The sequence below is a fragment of the Arachis duranensis genome, chromosome 1, assembly GCF_000817695.3.
Source record: "Arachis duranensis cultivar V14167 chromosome 1, aradu.V14167.gnm2.J7QH, whole genome shotgun sequence".
Lineage (NCBI taxonomy): Eukaryota > Viridiplantae > Streptophyta > Magnoliopsida > Fabales > Fabaceae > Arachis > Arachis duranensis.
Window position 1 is genome coordinate 8,039,712 of NC_029772.3, and position 20,184 is coordinate 8,059,895.

The 20,184-nt window shown below is 36.6% G+C and overlaps 2 protein-coding genes across 2 annotated transcripts; both read left to right on the plus strand.

Annotated features, from left to right (window-relative positions):
- The first annotated feature begins 9,337 nt into the window (after positions 1–9,337).
- On the plus strand, positions 9,338–11,833 carry LOC107474213 (NAD(P)H-quinone oxidoreductase subunit N, chloroplastic). Its single transcript, XM_016093815.3, has 4 exons — positions 9,338–9,871; positions 10,289–10,405; positions 10,601–10,686; positions 11,481–11,833. The coding sequence occupies exons 1-4, from the start codon at positions 9,443–9,445 to the stop codon at positions 11,539–11,541; spliced, it is 693 nt and encodes a 230-aa protein (XP_015949301.1). The 5' UTR covers positions 9,338–9,442; the 3' UTR covers positions 11,542–11,833.
- A 1,237-nt stretch (positions 11,834–13,070) lies between these two features.
- LOC107474221 (uncharacterized) lies at positions 13,071–19,356 on the plus strand. The gene is made up of 21 exons (XM_016093822.3): positions 13,071–13,351; positions 13,462–13,538; positions 13,922–13,999; positions 14,127–14,261; positions 14,363–14,413; positions 14,494–14,634; positions 14,745–14,867; positions 14,994–15,071; positions 15,307–15,396; positions 15,470–15,592; positions 15,867–15,950; positions 16,070–16,168; positions 16,251–16,436; positions 17,004–17,079; positions 17,219–17,322; positions 17,406–17,665; positions 17,792–17,878; positions 17,957–18,187; positions 18,336–18,414; positions 18,535–18,598; positions 18,948–19,356. Exons 1-21 carry the CDS (start codon positions 13,261–13,263, stop codon positions 19,055–19,057), a joined length of 2,367 nt encoding a protein of 788 aa, XP_015949308.1. The 5' UTR covers positions 13,071–13,260; the 3' UTR covers positions 19,058–19,356.
- The last annotated feature ends 828 nt before the right edge of the window (positions 19,357–20,184 follow it).

Sequence of the window (20,184 nt, forward strand, 5' to 3'; positions counted from 1 at the left end):
CTCATTTTATGCGTGACAGCAGCAAAATAGACAGGAGAAATCAGGGACGGCAGACACGAATTGGGGGAACGACAGAGGTGAGTTGGGGAGTATTTCAAGTTGGACTCACACGATATGGACACCTCATGCCAATTGTACCGCACACGAATTGAAACAACGGCTAGGCTATAAAAACCCTTCTCCTGAAGAACTGATGCCACAATTCCAATTCTCACTTCTTCTACCCTCATTTCCTCTCCATGAATTCCATTTCCATGGAAGTTGGTTTCACCATTTTTTGGTGTGGTGATGGCATCTGAACACATTTATGTGGTCATATATCCCAACAGAGAAATTTTGCATACAGCCAAAGGGGTGACATTTATGTGTGATGATCCACTTTGGATAATAATTCTCCCACAATCATATCTGCAACAACTAAAAAATCTGATTCTGATGAACACTGGGTTGGTTGGAAAAAAGGAGATTAGTGCCCTGATTTACAGGATGCCAGTTGCGGTAGCTAGTTCATTTACATATCAGAAAATGCATATTAAATTTGATCAACACGTGTCGATTTTGTTTTCGTATCATCGTAGCATTGGAAGCATCTATTCTATGGAACTTTGTGTGAAGCTCCAAGATGTGGGGGGTAACTCATCTAGTTTCAATAACGTGGAGCAAATGCAAAATTCCGGTGCTGGTTAAGCCATTCCATTTTCGGGGATTGGTAGGGCTCGTAGTCTTTCTTTTAACGCCTTTGTGGCACCTGCCCAGAATGCAGAAAATCCTCACCGACGTCCCTCCCTTACTGTCCATGTTGCATATCCGAAAGGAATAACCGACGGGTTGGCTGACACGTCTGAGAAAGACGATATTGAGGATGATAGCGGAGAGGAAGTAGAAGTTGTTCCGAAAATGCAACCGCTTGAAGGCGATAGGGTTATCCCAACTCGGGTCAAACCGATAAATGTGATGGGGGTAGGAGGTCTTTCCAGCAGCACCCCCGACCACTATCTGCACCTGAGTCTTGGTCCAATGAACTCGACTACCGCGGAGGACATACAAAGCAACTATTCTTTGATAGGTGAAATGGAGCTAGAGCTTGGATTGAAATTCCTTAATAAAGAAGCAACTATGCTTGCTGTTAAGAACTACAACATTCGTAGAAGTGCAAAATTTGAAGTGGTAGAGTCAGATCATACTCGGTATGTATGTCGATGCAAATTTTTTGGTGACCAATGTTGCTAGATGGTAAGGATTGCGAAGACAATGGCTTCCAGATTTTGGGAAGTTCAAAAATACCAAGGGCCTCATAGTTGTTTGGCGTCTGCGATGTCGCAAGATCATGCTCAACTTGATTCAAATGTCATATGCCAGCACATATTTCCCATGGTTCAGGCAGACGGGACCATTTGCGTAAAGGTGTTGCAGTGTTATGTGGAGTCGGCGTACGAATACAAGGTACCTTACAATAAGGTTTGGCTAGCGAAGCAAAAGGCAATAGCCATAATCTTTGGAGACTGGGATGATTCATATAACCAGCTATAGAGATATTTCAACGCGTTGCAAACTTTCATTCTAGGTAAGACCATGCGAGACTTATGTCGGAATCAGTACTTGTTTTAAGTTTGTTATTCTGTAATGATAAATTTGCACTTTCGTCATAGGGACAATTGTTGACCTTCAAACCCGACCATACTACGTTGGCAACACGCTCGACCACGACAGTGTCATGTTTCATCAAGTATTCTGGTCATTCCCATCGTGTGTTGAAGCATTCAAGCATTGCAAGCCACTTGTCTCGATTGATGGAACACACTTGTATGGTAAGTACACGGGAACCTTGTTGATGAGAATAGCACAGGATGGAACCAACAACATACTTCCCATAGCTTTCGCACTTGTAGAAAGGGAGAACACAGATGCGTGGTAGTTCTTTCTAACCAACTTAAGGAGACATGTGGCTACTCAACCGAGAGTTCTACTTATCTCTGACAGGCATGCAGCTATAAAGGCTGCGGTGGAGCGAGATGGTTGTGGATGGGAACACAATGTTTATTGTGTCTGACACATTGCATCCAACTTTGCAACAAACTTCAAGATCAAAGAAGCGAAAAGGCACCTTGTTAATGCGGCATACTCGAAGACGCAAGAGCAAGCTCAATACTACCTTGAGTTAATCAGTGCCGAGGATCCCGCAACCTCCCCTACAATGATGGCTTGGATTAGAGGGTTAGAGCCACCGAAATGGCTCTAACACCGCGATGAGGGTCGCCGATACGGTCACATGACAACGAATCTTTCTGAGTGTATCAACTTTGTGCTCAAGGAGATTCGTAATCTTTCAGTCTGTGCAATTGTTAAGCCCACCTACCAATGCCTAAATGCATTATTTGTCAACAAGGGTCGACAGGCAGAAGCACATGTTGCATGTGGCCAAATATTTTCACAATTCTTGCAAAAGGCAATACTTGCCAACAGGGAGAAAATCACGCAGATGCTTGTCATATCGTACGACATGGCGACGTCGATATTCCCAATCGACGAGATAACCATTGTAGGGGCAAAGTCCATATTTAGAGTTTTCCTCCATCAACGAAGGTGTGATTGCAGATACCTCCAAGCATTGCACTACCCGTGTGCTCATGCCCTGGCTGCATGTGCCCATGCAAGGCTTGACTGGCAATATTATGTCGACGATGTGTATGTATCGGGTTGATACTGTGTTCCGGGTATATCAAATGGAGTTTCCACCGTTGCCCTATGAGGTGTGGCCACCACATGAAGGACAACGCCTCCGTCCCAATCCCCACATGCGACGATCAATGAAGGGCCGACTGTTTCCACAAGGCTTCGGAATAAGATGGATGACGTCGAGCCTGGACCGGGAAAGCGATGCGGTATTTGCAGGCAACCAGGGCTTACCAGGAGACATTATTCCCATGTTGTTGGCACTTAGGATCGTGGCCTTACCCGACATTGATCGTGCTTATATTTTCCCTTTAATGTAGTTCCCTATTTTCGTGGGTGTCTTTTATTATGTGTAGTTAACGAGATCAATGCAATGTTTTCGTTTATTGTCACAATAATAAATAGGTTTGCAATAATTGGAACATGACTCTTAGCAATAGCGAATTCAATCAAAACAACAACGGGCAAGAAGAAAGAGTACATTATTGCCACACTAACACACAAGCACGAGACAAGAAACATAAAACATAAACCATAAGATATAAGCACGAGACAAGAAACATAAAACATAAACCATAAGAAGATACAAGCACGAGATATGAAACCTAAAACATAAGAAACTACAAACAACAAGAAACAACAACCATGACGATAATACAACACTGACAGAGCCATAAGGTGAACTAGTGCTGGTGTCCCCCATGTCTCAACCTCCCACCTGTACCACAAGAAAGTGCTCGACTGTCGCGGCAGGGACGTCCTGCCTGAGCCTCCACCGTCGGTTCATCAGCCCCCCATAAGATAAGCGATGACCCTCCAACAACGAGGCATAAAACGAGCGGAGTTGGGATCCGGCAGTGTCACCTACAGAAGTAGATCTCCTCCCTCCAACAGAGGATGACTTTTAGAATTAGAGCATTGAAGTGCAAGTCCTAGGTCGGTGGGTGTGTGTGGTAATGCCTGCTGAGGAATGAATTGATCAAAGCCATCAAATAAAGATGAAAAGTTTGTCCAACCAACTCGATCCATAGAATCAATCAGATCCTGTGTACCGCCCCCTGAGATGAACCTCCCTCCTCGTATGTACTATGATACGGCATATACTGATGCATGGTGGATGACTGAAAGGGGTCGTCTACCACGAACGGCTGCGGACAGTAGACATCTCCTGGAAAATGCGTCACCGCTGGTGGACACTCGTGTTGATCCCAAGATCTTGAAGTGAAAAATCTGGCTCGTGCATGTCATCATCTTGGGTAGCATGATGTCTGCCTCGTCGCGCACGATGGCGCCTTCTATCCTGTGGAACTACGGGTAGGTGAACGACTGGGGCTCTCCCATATTCTGCCGGGGCCCCTTGCGGAATGTCATCACCTCAGGGGTCGTAAAACACATCCGGAGATGACAAAACCCTCTTTTTCCTCGCACAATACCACCTATAATAATCACGACTGGGGTATAAGGTATCTGCATGATTAATCTATAGCTAGTATGATTTAGTCCGTCGGTTTTCCCACACTTCAAACCATGTCTGGAGGCAGATGGGCCACCATCCATCGTCGTTGCGAGACGATTGGCGATGGAAGGTGTCGATGTTTAACGGAGGATTCGGTGGACCTTGTTTGCCACCGAATTTCCGCATCACTCTATCGATGTTAACAATCTCGATCCATCGAAACAAAATCAGTGGGACGACCGCAGTATAGAAATCACCATGTGGGGCTCCAAGAAACTCCGCAGGCACCCTCGACAGAATACGTGCATCCCTGTACAGCATCCACGTAAACTGCCAAAACCAAACGTAAAAAAAAGTTAAACGAATCTTCCTGGAGAAAACAAAAACATGCTCTAACAAACAGTGAGAATAATTACCTCATCCACCTTCAGAGTGTCCAATTTCAGACGGTGCCTTTGCAAGCGTTGCTCGGTGTTGTCATTCTTTCCTCTCTTACCCACCCACCTATAAAGAAACATGATGAACATAACCACATTTAAATTCTGACGGACATGAAATAACACAGAAGTCATCCTTACGGATGTTATGTAACATAATATATTACCTTGTAGCTAACGGAAACGTATATGGGCTCGTGACGTCCGGTGCCCAGAAAGGAAGCCTGAAGTATATCCAAGACATCAGCAATGTATGACAGCCAGACATTCCCTCAATGTTATAATTAGTCGCTAGGCACATGGCTCTATACAACCAACACAGAACGACACTTCCCCAACTATATGTAATAATGGCGTCATAGTTGGCCAAGAGAGGAAGATAATGAACCTAAACCGTGTTGTTCGCCTTATCAGGAAGAAAAACGCCACCCAATAAATACATAATGTAACAACGTAAATATCGTACGACAGCGCCCTTGGGAGAGTCAAGAGGAAACTGTTGGAGTCTACTCTTGAGCCACTTCAACTTTATATTATACTTCGTGGTCCCAACATGTCCATCAGGAACTTCAGCAAGGAGTTCCTCACACCATTGCCAAATATCCCTCTAGTGGAACTTACTCCAAGACCTTAGAATGCCGCTCATTGGCTCACCGTCGATTGGTAAACCCAATTGCATAGCAACATCCTCCAGAGTAATAGTGCACTCACCCCATGGCAGGTGGAATGTGTGGGTCTCAGGATGGAATCTTTCCACAAGAGTACTAATCAATGAGTTGTCGTATTCAAAACGCTTTATCAAAGAAGCATAATAGAATCTGACTCTTCTTAGATACGGTTTAAGCATCTGCCTCCTAATCTCTATACTAGGATCTGCTTCATCTGAAGTAAAAACATCGACTAGTGTGTCATGCAGAGTCAACACACGTGCCGGCTGAAATAGAAAAGCATCAACACACAATTATTCAATTTACAACAATTGTTATAATCATTAAAAAAATTTACTAAATTTATAAAAAAAAACTCACCTTCACATGTAAATATGCAAAAATATGAAATTCATCCAACCTATTAAGGTTTTCTTCCACATTAATTCCACTACTACTCATTTTTATGAATTAAAAAAAAATTTCTCCACCATAAAAAATTTTTTCCCCCACCACAAACACAACAACACACTAAACCCCACTACTTTCTCCTGTTTCCTACCCTTTGAATTGGTCCCCTCCCCTTCACCCCCTTTTATATTGCTTCACCCACAACACTACAATAAATTGCCTCCCAAACTACTCACTGCATGTTCGTAAGGGAACTGTCACTACTGGGAGTTGCTGCCTTCACTGACGCGCAGCTATTTCGTGCCTGCCATAAGCGAAATGGTCCATTTCGTGTGTGCCTCCACTGAGTTGGCCATTTCGTGTGCGTCATACCCGAGCTTCACCATTTCGTGTGTGTCATAGCTGAGGTCTCCTATTTCGTGGCTGATGCACAAGGAATGACCTGTGTCAGACGGCATACTCCATTTCGTACTCACCAATCTTGAGATGGTTCCTCTATCCATTTTGTGGCTGACCGTTGCGAAATGGCTGTGCGTATTTGAGGAGGAGTTTCAAACTGTGCGTATAATGAAAATTAAAGATTTTCCATGCACATTTCAGTAAAAAAAGCCTGTGCCTCTCTTGATTCGAGGCTATTTTTTTATATTAATTAAATATATGTATAATACGTTGTTATTGGTCTTTTTGACATGGTGTTATTTTTTTTAAATTGATATTAATCAAATCAAAATGTCTGATTTGTTTGAATTGGAAAAATAAACCATAAATCGAAAGGTCTGATTTGTACTTTTAATTTTTTTTAATTTGAAAACAAAAATTGGATGGTCCGATTTCAATATTGAAATTTTTTTATTTTCAAAAATACAAATCATACCGTTTGATTTTTGGATCATTTATAAAAAAAATTAAACAATACAAATAAATCGAAGGCACCGTATTTTTTTTATATAAATTAAATAAATGTATTATTTACAGATATAAATAATTTCCAGCGTTTTTACCAAATTGCATCGTATTACTTATTTTGTTTACACTGCAAAACGAATTAATTTTGAACGTAATTCATTTATAGTGTAAACGAAATAAGACTGACATACTGAGGCGTGGTTATTTTGTTTATTGTATAAATGAAATACATTCAAATTAATTCATTTACGGTGTAAACAAAATAAGTAATACGACAGAAAAGTGCACCCCGCGATGTCTGTGGTGTGGCGGTGGGCCGCACTGTACAGGAAATGGTATGTCCATGCCAGCACTGCCGAACCCCAGGACAAGGAACGACACCTCTAGAAAACATCTAACAGCAGGAGCCAACAGAGATGGACCGTGTTGTTGGACTTATCAGTCAGTAGGTATCCCCCAATCATCAACATGATGTAGCACCTTGCATTCTATCGCAAGGTGTCCGGATCAGTGGTAACCAGTGGCATCTGTCGGACCTGTTTCTGAAGCCATGTAAGCTTCAGCGAGAAAGCCTCTTTCCTCTGCGCTCCTTGCTGCACTACTGCAAGAGGCTTGGCACCAAGTAAACACTCGACCAACTCCCAAGCCCCGGTGTGGTACCAAGTCTGGAAGTCGCGAAAGCAACTACCAACGGGCTCACCGTTAACTCGCATCCCGAGATGGTAGGCAACGTCCTGGAGTGTGATCGTGCACTTACTCCACGACATGAGAAAGGTGTGGGTCTTTGGACGCCAGCGCTCAACAAACGCTGTGATTATCGAGTTGTCGAATACAAAGTTTCTCAGTGGCACTGCGTCGCCAAATCCAACCTTCCTCAGATAGGGAAGAATGGCGTCTGGTGGTGGGAGTCTGTGGCTAACTCTCATGGGCAGAAGTAGACGACCCAGCTGGTAAACAATAAAAACTTAATATCAGGAGTCTGTCAACCTATAGAGTTATAAAAACCTCATATTAGATAATTCTAATAATTTATTTATTTAGAATAAATTAACTTAATTATTATTTTAACTTAACCTTAAAAAATTTTGTCCAACCAACACACGTTTACATAACTAAATTATTAAATGAAGTTAATAAATAACTAAACATACATGTAATATGCACTTTCAAATCTTTTAAATAAAAAAAGATTACTTATTGAATGCATAACTAAATCAATAAACGTGTATATAATTAAATTTAAATAAAAAATCTAAATACAGAAACTGTAAGGTCCCACATCGGTTGGAAAAGGGACGAAGCATGCCTTATAAAAGTGTGGATACCTCTTCCTAACATGACGTGCTTTGACGAGTGAGTGTGGGAGGCTGCGCTTCGGCTATCATCTCTATCGTCAAAAGCAAAACCATGAGGCCTTATGCGCCAAAGTGGACAATATCGTGCTAGCGGGTGGCCTGAACTATTACAGATGGTATCAGAGTCGGAGTCCGGATCGATGTGCCAGCGAGAGCGCTGGACTCCCTTAGGGGGGTGGATTGTAAGGTCCCACATCGGTTGTGGAGGGGAACGAAGTATGCCTTATAAGGGTGTGAATACCTCTTCCTAGCATGACGCGTTTTGACGTGTGAGTGTGGGGAGTTTCGGCTATCATCCCTATCATCAAAGGCAAAACCGTGAGGCCTTGTGCGCCAAAGCGGACAATATGATACTAGCGAATAGTATGGGCTATTACGGAATCGTACCTAGATTGGCAAACGTCTAATAATTAAATTTAATCTAAAATATCTAAATAAAAATTTAGTAACTAAATTGATGAACGTCTATGTAATTTAAAGTAAACAAATATAATCACTTAAACAAATAATAACATCGTCCATTTTTCATCTAATTTATAAGATACATATTCATACGTAATTAAGTTTTTCAATATATCTAAGTAACCTTTTTTTATAACTAAGGTTATTAAAAACAAACTCAAATAAATTTTTACCTACCAAATTCTATCAAATTACTTTAACATCGTACTAGATCTTTCAAACCACTTACAATAATATATTGCTAGAACTAATATCTATTGCATACTATTTTTATTGAACTTAGTATAGAACTAATATGGCAACATATTTCATGTTTAACATAAATATTAAATGAAGAACAAGACTAACCTCAAAGTCTTTTGCTCCGATAACGTGTCACATGGCGTTCAGCCTATTAATGTCCACATTAGGCTGATCGACGCGCACCATAATCTTTAGGTGACTCGTAGGTTTGATCACAGAAGGATAAAATGGGAGAAAAGTGAAGGAAATGAAAGGTTTTTTAGTTTTGGTGGTGCTGTGAACGAAACTCATATATATAGGCGTTCTTACTCTTATTCGTTTACATTGTTAACGAGTTAATGTTGAATGTATTTCGTTTACACTACAAACGAAATAGGAGTATTACACAACACGTGTGCAAACGTCATACGGCCGCCACAGTTTCAACCTTATTTCGTTTACACGTTCAAAATTAACTCGTTTACCGTGTAAACAAAACAAGTAATACGATGCGATTTGGTAAAAATGCTGAAAATTATTTATATCCGTAAATAATACATTTATTTAATTTATATAAAAAAATCCTAAAAGAAAATAAATGGCAGGGAATAAGGATTCACAAAGAAGCCAGGCTCCATCTACAATCAAATTAAAGGTTACAACTCACTAAAGACAAAAATCCACTGCCATTGATCACTTTATCTCATTTCTACACCATACACCACACACCATATATAATCTTGCCATAAACTCTTGTTCTTCTAACCAATAATATATATTTTCTCTTTCATGTTACATCACACCGAGAAAAAAACACAATGGTTCTCAACCCCCATTGAAAAAGGAAATTAATTATTTATCTTTAGCACAAAAATGTTAGGCAGTGTTGCTAGCTTGAGTTATTATGGTTATGGAGGACCTAAATGTTTCAATGTTACAATGTCCAAATTTCATGATAACACCGTTGGGGTGATGATGGGTTGTTGTTGGAGAGGAAGAAAACACGGTGGAGTTGGCAACAAGGGCAAAATGGTAAATTTTGGTGTGAAATGTAGTAGTAATAGTAATGGAATTGGTATAGAGGACTTCATAGGAGGGGACTTGTTGAAGCTTGATCTTGGAAAGTGGCTTTCAGATGTTGAAGAACACAAAGCACTTGCAATTTACTCTCCTCATGAAGGTGGTTATGAAGGCCGGTACTTGTCCCGGCTCCGGCGACAAGGCTACTACTTTCTTGACCTCTCGGCTCGCGGCCTTGGCGACCCTGAAACCACCCTCACCAAGGTTTACCCGGTTTGTCCGGTAAGTGTTTTATTTTTTTGTAGAAACTCACGTACAATTATCTTTATACGGAGTTGTTAATTTAAAGTCGTAAGATAATAATTTTGTCAAATATATCAATTCATCCAATGATTTTTAACTAACATCTTTATATGAAGACTTTCTTCGCCTTTATTTTATACTTATAGTTATGATTATAATCACGAATTTTGTGACAAAAAAATTACAATTGATATACACCTGTACGATATTATTATTAATTAACATGTGAAAATAATAGGTGAAAATGTTTAGATAATTTGATACGAAAAATTAAACTGCCTAATATAACACATGTCTATAACTTACACTAGAATTTTGATATTCTTTTACGTCAAAGTTGAAAATGTGTTTGATTTAATATTTTCTTTAATGTTGATATTGGATATGAATGTTTAGCCTCATATTGGGAAGCAACCAATAGCAAGATGGTATTTCCCACCAGAAGTTGATTACAGATTACAAGCACTTCCACCAAAGGCCAAAGGACTAGTTGTGTGGATAATTGAAGCTAAGGTGTGGATTATTCTAACAGTTTTATTCATGTTAATATACCCCTTTATATATTTGTGTAAAAAAAAAAGAAAGAAAGATTTTGTTAAGAGATGATGACCTATTCTTAATAGCTTCAAGTATAATATATAGTTGCACATGGTGTTCCAAGCTCCATTAAGAAATTCTCTATGTGAATTTAGTTTTTGGCTATAACAGGTTCTCTCCAAGGCAGAATTGCAGTTCCTTGCTCTGCTCCCAACTCTTCGCCCTAATGTGAGAGTCATTGCTGAATGTGGAAACTGGTAGGATTTCCAATTTTCATTTTTTTTAATTATTTACTCGTTATATAGGCTATTTTTTCATAGAAAATAAGAAACACGTTTTGAAACTTAGAGTGTGGTTGGTTTGTATTTTTATTTTTTAAAATTTTCTATTTTTAGAATTTTACGAAGAAAAAAGAGACAGTATGATGTAAAAAATAAAAAATAAAATTTTAATGTTTTTACTCTTTTTTTTCTTAACAAATTTTTTAAAATAGAAAATATTAAAAATGAAAACGTAAAACAAACATATTTTAAGAGTTTATTTTTTTATTTTTAATATTTTATATTTTAAATTTTGCAAAAAAAAAACAAGAAGTAAAAATAGAAAACATAATTTTATTATTATTTTTCTTCATAAAATTTTAAAGACATAAAATATTAAAAATAAAAATAGAAAAAACATAAACCAAACACACCCTAAATGATTTTAATTCATGCTTACTCTTAGAATTTGACATGTTTTTCTATAGTTGAATTATAAACCTTTATTATTGGATTTTGTTAAGCATTTAATTGACTCTCACTTTTAAATATTCATATATTGTTATCCTTCTTTTTGTTATTTATACGACAAGTGTGATATTATTTGATCAAAGTAGCCAATTCTAATTTGAGGAATAAGGTGTAGTCATTTTTTATCCTGATAATTTTTTCAATTTTAAACTTTTTTCTTGATTAGATGATTTCTTTAGAAATTGCCATGCTTGTTGCTGCAAAAATTGTTTCCTAGGAATTGAATTTGCTTAACTTGTCATGTTTGTGTCAATGATTAGGAGAAAGTTTATGTGGAAGCCACTTAAAGAAATTGCTGGCTTAACAGCCTCTGAAGATTGATATTGCTAATCATGATTTTCCAACTTTTCAAGATTCCAATATATTATTCATATCAATTTGGCTTCAAGGTTGAAGAACTCAAGGCACTACACAAAAGGATATAGGGACAGTGAAGTTCCTTGTACATATAATTAAATCTTCCACAATCATTCTTAATTAATAAGGTTTAATACATGTTCTTCTAAACATTATGTATTCATTGAGTATGCCCATTTACTACGAACATTTTTCATGCAATTAAGTAACGTGCACATTTATGAATGATAAAAGTATAAAACAAATTATTTTGCAATTATGGGATTAGCTCACTAGTCCGCTTAAATAAGTGTCGGGGTTCGAATCTCGCCTTGTGCATGCAATAATTCATTGGCCAACGACAAACCTTTAAATGGAGCTCCGTACTGCGACGAATTAGTTATTGACCTGCCGGGTTAAGGGATACGGTAGAAAACCAAAAAAAAAATTTTTTTGCACCTCAAATGTGAAGATTGAAGGGTGGTGGTTCAAATGGATGAGCTATAATAGTCACCAAAAAAAGGACGAGCTATAAAATTATATGCAATAATTATGTTTAATCAACTATAATTATGATGTTGTAATATTGGAAATCACGTGGATTTCATTCTATTTTTTTCTCTCAATTTCAGCTATGATTTTGAAAATCTAACTAAATTAATGAGTTCAACCAAATCGAATAAGAACCAATAGATCGATTATTTTTGTTCATGTAAAAATCAATTGGCAACAAACCAATAAAAAAAACTGAAAACTAATTAAAGAATCTCTATGACTCAATATCTTAGTTTAAGAGACAAAAATCGAATTAAGTCTCTATATTGTATTTGTTTATAAAGACAGAACATTAAGACAGGAACACAGACATATAAAATTGTATTTGACAGAAGTAACATAGATAGACACTATATGTCTAAAGACATTGAATTAATGTATTTTATGTTTATCCTGACAGAAATGACACAGAGACACTAACAAAAGACACAACTTATTTTTTATTTTTTCTTTTAATATTCTTGTTAATTTTTTATAATTATATTTTTCATTTTAAATTTTTTGAATAAAAAAATGAGAATAAATTAGATTTTCATAATTTATTCTAATTTATTATCAAATAGGATACAAGAACACAATTTTATATCTTTATCCTTTATTATATATTATTCTCAATGTTTTTATCTTATCCTGTTCTCAAAAACAAATACAGTCTAAATAAATTTTGTAATCAAATTAATCTTTCAAAAATTTAAAATTAATCGCGTATTTAAGTTGTCTTTCATCAATTAGTTAACCGTTCGCGATAACATTTTGCCATGTGAATCGCAATTATTTTTTATATTTGATAGTTCCATAAAAATAAAAATGATGTGATAAATTAATTATTTAAAATTTAATTTAAATATAATATCCCATATATTAAAGTTATAAATAATTTTTTTTATAAAAAATACAAAATTTTAATATATTTAATTATTTATATTTAATAAAACAGGAGTGACATTCGTAAACTCTTAAAGCCCTACTGATAGTTGCCGCCACTCCTCATTCCCAAACCTCTTACGCCTATCGCCACCGCTGTTGTGCGTCCACCACCGCCCGTCGCCGCCGTCCTTTGTTTTTCGTTCACTTGCTTCCTCCTTCAAACTTTGGCTTTTCTTTCAAACCTAGAATCACTGTGTGTGAAAACTAGCATCTGCGACCACCATGGGAGGGTCGCGAGTTCAAGTCAATAAGGCTCACAAGTCACGCTTCTCCTCAAAACATTCTCGCAATGTTCATAAAACCTCTGTTAAAGGTTTTGTATAATTGATTGTTATGTGTTGTTGTTGGTGAATCCCCCTTTTTTTATTTTTGGTTTCTTAATTTTCCATGATTTGTGTTTGGATTCCCAATTGGATTGTTTAGATAGAATTGCGGTTGTCAAAACTGAGCGCAATGTCGGCAAGGGAGCTCGTGCCGCAAGAATTCAGCGAAATAAAATGGTATTATTTTCTCTAATTATAGTTGTAAATTTGTAATTTGAACAAGGCTTCTCTAAATTGAGCTTTTTATTTTTCCATTAAAGTTTAGGGTTTAGGGAATTATGTAACTTTGCAATCACAATGCATTAGATGATAATGCCATTAGTTTGTTTTTTCAATGTGCTTAAATTGCTATGCATTGACATTGACAATATAAAGGTATCATCCAATTAAATGCTTGGGTTTGTAGTGTTACTTTTGAGATGGTGTGTGGTTAAGACTACTGTTTCTGTTGATGTGGCAATTCAATATTTGATGCTTGTGTAAAACTTTTTGGGTATATGTTTTCCCATGCTCACTACACTCTCTTTACCAAAGTCACTCATTTGGTGCTAAATTTACAGATACGTGACCAGAAGAGGGCTGCCGTTTTGAAAGAAAAGAGAGAGCTCAGTGGATCGAGAAGTCCTCCTCGAGTAATTGTGAGTGAAACTGTACACTCTGTCCTACTGAATTGCACATTTGTTGGTGTTTTTTTTAAACTTGGCTTGTTGTATTCCATCTTCCATCCCCAATAATAACTGTATAATGGATACTTAACTATGGCAGGTTCTCTTTGGACTTTCTGCTTCTGTGGATTTAGATTCACTCAATGATGATCTGTTGTCATTACTTTCTAAAGAATCGTCTTCTGGGGTATCGTCAGGAACAGTTGCTTCTTCTGATTACCGGACTAGAACTACAGTAATAATGGATTCCTTCCCTTTTTCCCCCAGAAATTAGTAATGATGTGATGGATAGGATATTGTGGTATTGATCAATTTTGATTTTGGTATATGCTACAGGTACTCAAAGCACCTCATGGTGATCTACTGGCATGTATGGAAATGGCCAAGGTATTTTTGTTTAATTTTTTTAATCTTAATCCATGAGTCTATATGTGCTTATATCTGACACTTTTCACATTGTATTTTAGGTTGCTGATCTGCTGGCTTTTGTGGCCTCGATAAATTCTTTATCTGAAGAGACTGATTCTTACTACATTGATTCATTTGGAGATCAATGCCTTTCTGTATTTAGGTCTCTTGGCTTACCAAGCACGGTTGTCTTTATTCGAGTAAGTTAATGCTAATATTATGTGCTGAACTTATGAAGTAATTCTTTACAGGAGTTTGTACATTATTTGGTTGTTAATATTTAGGGGTAACTTTTATTCTGTGCCTCCAGGATCTTCCCACTGAGCTGAAACAAAGAAATGAACTAAAGAAGTTATGCACATCTAGTCTCGCCTCTGAATTTCCCGAGGATTGTAAGTTTTATCCAGCTGATACCAAGGATGAGCTGCACAAGGTAATGATTTCATCCATTATTCCAAGAAAATTCTGAATTTATAATTCTATATACTGAACATATCGTCAAACGTAAGTTCATTTTGATGGTCTAAGCTGAACATTTCTTCTATTTTTACAATTGCAGTTCTTGTGGCTCTTTAAAGAGCAGCGGCTCAAAGTTCCCCATTGGAGAGCTCAACGACCTTACCTCATGGCTCAAAAGGTTTTGAATTCATGCTGATCGTCTTTCTTAAAAGATTAATGTTGTTGTTTAATCGTATTTTGAGTTATTCATTATATTTCTCTAGTTGAGTATTAACTCAACTACCTTACCTCATACCCTCTATCATCAAATGTATATTTTCTAGCCATTTTTGTAATTTGATTCAGATGTTGGTTGTTGCTATGAGTATACATGGATTTCTTGGTATCGAGTAAATGTATACCGTGAATTACAGGTCGATGCAGCATCTGATGGCAACTCAGAAAAATGCACTCTCCTTTTAACCGGCTACCTTCGTGCTCGTAGCCTCTCAGTGAATCAATTGGTAGCCATCAATGTCATGGATTTGCAATTATAATTGCTGTGGTTTATTTGCCATCTCACTTTCATTTTGTCAGGTTCATGTAACAGGTGCAGGAGATTTCCAATTGTCTAAAATAGAAGTTCTTAAGGACCCTTTTCCTTTGAATTCAAGGAAAAATCAGGACATAATGGATTTGGATGAAATGAATGACGTGAAGGTATGGACATCCATCTTTATGTCAAAATTAATAGATTAAGAACCATTGGTGCAAACATGTCAATGTAAATATGTGCAACAATATCTTTTCTTTTTATTCATTTGGATTGAGATAGTCAGTATCCCGGGCCCTTTTTTTCATCCAAAAGAAGAGCTGCTATTCATGCAAGATATTGTGATCCTCCTTTTTTAAAGTAGATCTTTCATTCTTTCTTAACCATTTATATATGCTTATTTGCCTTCTTCCTGGATTTTCCTCCTTTTTAATGTTCTAGGTCATTGGTTGTCTGGCCCCAGATCCTGAAAAACAGGAAGCTTTAATTGTCGAGAATGAACCTGATCCTCTTGCTGGGGAGCAGGTAGATAATGCAATTCTGTTTCCAGTATTACTCATTTGTAAAAATTGTAATTTTTTATTTGCTTCTATTTATGTATTAACTTGCAATTTTTTGGATATGACATAATTCCATATTCTTAGACGTGGCCAACAGAGGCTGAAATTGCTAAGGCTGATGAAGATCTTAAGAAAAAGAAGACACGAAAGAGGACTGTTCCCCGAGGCACTTCTGAATATCAGGTCCTAACTTGGTTTAACTATTTTTTAGATTATTTTATATTATTGCTTACTGAATATCCCTGGATTTTATTTTTGTTTTTAGTCTGCATGGATTGTTGATGGCTCTGATGCAGAGGAGTCAGATGGTGATGACGAAGATGATGGTATGGTGTTGGATCAAAACGAAGATGGTCAAGAAGGAAAAGAGTACACCGAATTTGATGGTGATGGAGCATCGGTTAGGTTTGGAGATTCTGATGAGGAAACTGACATTGATTCAGTGATGATGGTAAGACACATCACTCAAATGGTTGTCTTGTCCTTTGTCTCATTTATATGTAATCAATATGGATTTGGTCTCCTTTATAGTTTATATGGTGCACATATATAGTAAGAAGTTCTAGTATGGTAATGCTTGTCACCAGCTGGCTGTCTGCTTAACTTTTTGTGAATTTCCAAAAGACATTTCTTTTAATGCATGTATGTAAAGAGGAGAGAAGATAATTTATTTATAGACAATGACTTGGATCAATCCAACTGCCCAATTGTATCTAATTATTATTTGGATTTTGCATTCCTTGTAAAGTCCAAAGAAGAATTGCTGAACAAATATATTATTAAGTGGTTGTACAATGAATTTTATTGATTAAGATACTTCTGTTGTATACTAAACAATGTTGGATACTGTAAATATTTTTGAGCATGATGTTGTATCATGTAAACTTGCAGACTGCTGGTGAATTGTGTGGGAAGTTCATCCAACCAAAAGCTATCCATTAGTTTAAATTTTGGGTTAAATGATGACAATAGATCCTAATGTGGACCGTCATCACTCAATTTTTTTCTTGTTTTACAGGAGGCAGATAATATAACAAGAGAGAAGATAGAAGATGAACTTAAGGAACTTAAAGAAGCACATGCTGCAGATGAGGGTGCTTTTCTTTTTGTTCTGTTTAGTATTTATTTGTTGCAATCGCAATTTTGGTGCAAAATTGATTAGTTGTTGGTCTTTCTGTGTCTGAAGTTGTATGCATGTTTGTCGCTTATAACCGACTAGTTTTCTCCATGCAGAATTCCCGGATGAAGTGGATACACCAATGGATGTTCCTGCTAGGAAGCGGTTTGCAAAATATCGAGGACTCAAGTCCTTTAGGACTTCCTCATGGGATCCAAAAGTACGTGCATGAATTTTGGAGAAATTTTTTTAAGTCATTGTAGTTAACAACAAAAAAATCTGACCTTGTTTAATGAAAATCAGGAATCTCTACCACAAGACTATGGCAGAATATTTCAATTTGATAACTTAAAGAGAACACAAAAACATGTTCTTGCTAAAGCTTTAGCAAAGGAGCAAGAAAACATGGATGACTGTATACCAGTTGGCTCGTATGCTAGGCTGCATATCGGGGAAGTGCCCAGTGCCATTGCTTCAAAATTATGTGCACTTGGAAAGACAACCCCGATTACAGCATGTGGCCTGCTTGAGCATGAATCAAAAGTATCCGTTCTTCACTTCAGGTATTTTGGTGCTTGACCATTCTACTGTTTTCGACCTTGGAGCTTTCTAGTGGCCTACTAGAATATTGACCATTCCTGAATATTCAAGAGAAATGTTACCAACCCAATGTCACTTTTGTTGTGTAGTGTGAAGAAGAACGAAACATATGATTTGCCCATCAAATCCAAGGAGGAGTTATTATTTCATGTTGGGTTTCGGCAATTTGTTGGCAGGTATGGTAGTCTATTTGAACAACCATGTCATTTAATAGATCTTAGGAAACAGTAGAGGTAATAATGATTTTTTTGCAGGCCACTTTTCTCTAGTGAATATATCAATACAGACAAGAACAAGATGGAGAGGTTTCTCCATCCTGGGCGCTTTTCAGTTGCTTCAATTTATGCGCCTATATCATTTCCACCTCTTCCTTCAATCATCTTAAAAAGAACTGGAGAGGATGTAGCACCTGCTGTGGTTGCCGTTGGCTCACTTAAGTCCATTGATCCCGATAGGATAATCCTTAAACGAGTTATTTTGACAGGGTATGTTGATATTTTTTGTTAAGATCAACCATTTGATAACTTTTGCGATTGACACCTTTTCCAAAGAAATGCTGTTATTGCAATGCAACAGTGATAGAATTTACATTTTGATGATGATTGGAAGTAATTAATCATTTTCCTGGTGCAGTTACCCCCAGAGAGTATCAAAACGCAAGGCCTCCGTGAAACACATGTTCTATAATCCAGAGGATGTTAAATGGTTTAAGGTGAGAGTTCCTGGAATCTTCAGATTCTCTTTGAATGATAATGCAGAATATTGAAAGTAACTGTCCGAAAATGTATCTGGTGAATTGTCATCCTAATGAGATTTCTTATGGCGATTGCAGCCTGTAGAGCTTTATACAAAGCGTGGTCTTCGTGGACGGATCAAAGAGCCTGTTGGCACACATGGTACGTTAATTATGTTTGAAACCTTTACCATCAATTGCTAATAAACCACCTGGCAAGCTAATTGTGTTATATAGGTTGAAAGTATTTATATCTTGATTCTCAATTGTGAGTTTGTGACACATTATATGGACTGTGTTTGGTTTAATTTCCCCACTGTAATATGTTGTTATTCATTAATAGGAATTATGGGAGAAATGCTTCCCTGGGGTTCTATGAGGATTGTTTACTTGAGCGCCTAATTTCACATAAGTTATAATCGATCGATACATTGTAGATGAAGTTTGTACTTCAAAGCTTGTTTAATTTTTGGTTAAATGGCAGTGATCATTATTCTGCTGTGTTGTTTCAGGAGCAATGAAGTGCCTTCTGAATGGGGTTCTTGAACAGCGTGATACTATTTGCATGAATCTATTCAAACGTGCATATCCAAGGTGGCCCAACCATCACTATGCTCTATGAGAGAAGAGCCCTTTTTGATGATGGGTTTGGTACTCAGAAGAAAGCCAATTGTATATGATTGGGAATGAAGCTCTGGTTCAGATTCACCTCTATGGTGGATGCAGTTCTTGGGACTACTAAGTCCCCATTTTTGTGTGCACACTTGTGTGTGTGAGCAGATATATTTAAACATGTTTCCGAATTTGGATTTTGGTTTAAAATTTGATTCGGTTTTGTATCATATCTTTCTATAGTGGAAGGGAGTTTATTTAAATGTCACTATATTGTTTCTTTGGTTTAAATTGATCATTTCATTTCTTATTTTTGTAGTATTATATATAAAACCATAACAGGTTGCAATATAGATTGTGGTTGCAGCTCTACGGACTACTGCGTACTGTATTGATATTAAAAGGTTTTGATACGTAGAATATCAATTTAGTAATCGGAAAATTAATTTCCAAATTCTTTTGAAAATTAAATTGACATGTGCCTATGATGCATTGACATGAGAGTGGTGACTAGTATTTTTAGGACTATATTCTTATGTATATTTCTTTATTTTTCTTTATCTTTTTTATTTATTTAATTTTGATGCGCTGTCAGTGTAAAATAGTTTCACATGTATTTAATAATTATATAATATTATATCAGTAAAAATAATTACTTTTTATATTAACTGTGTATATGGTTATCCAAAAAAATAAAATGATTGTACAGACTGAAATATTTTATACGTTAATACATTAAAATTAAACTCTTAAAATAAAGGAAAAGATAAATTTTAAAAGTAGATTATGAAGATATATAAAGCGACTTATACATGCTATATGTAAATAGTGCAAAAGAGAAGTATCACATGCAACGCAAGTATAAATGGCTTAATATTTTTAGAAGTTTTAATTATCTAATTTTTTAATTTTACTATTTGTTATGAATCTTGACACTGCATAAAAATTTTCAGTTTAAAGTAGTTATAGGACTAATAACCACCATTATAACAAATTATGAAAAAGAATGCAAATTAAATCGTAAAAAAAAAAGGAGATGTGGTTGACAAATAACATTTATATATAGACACATGCCTGTGTCAAACTAATGAGAACAATGTGATTATAATTGAAAATAGGAAAAATAGAAGAGAATAA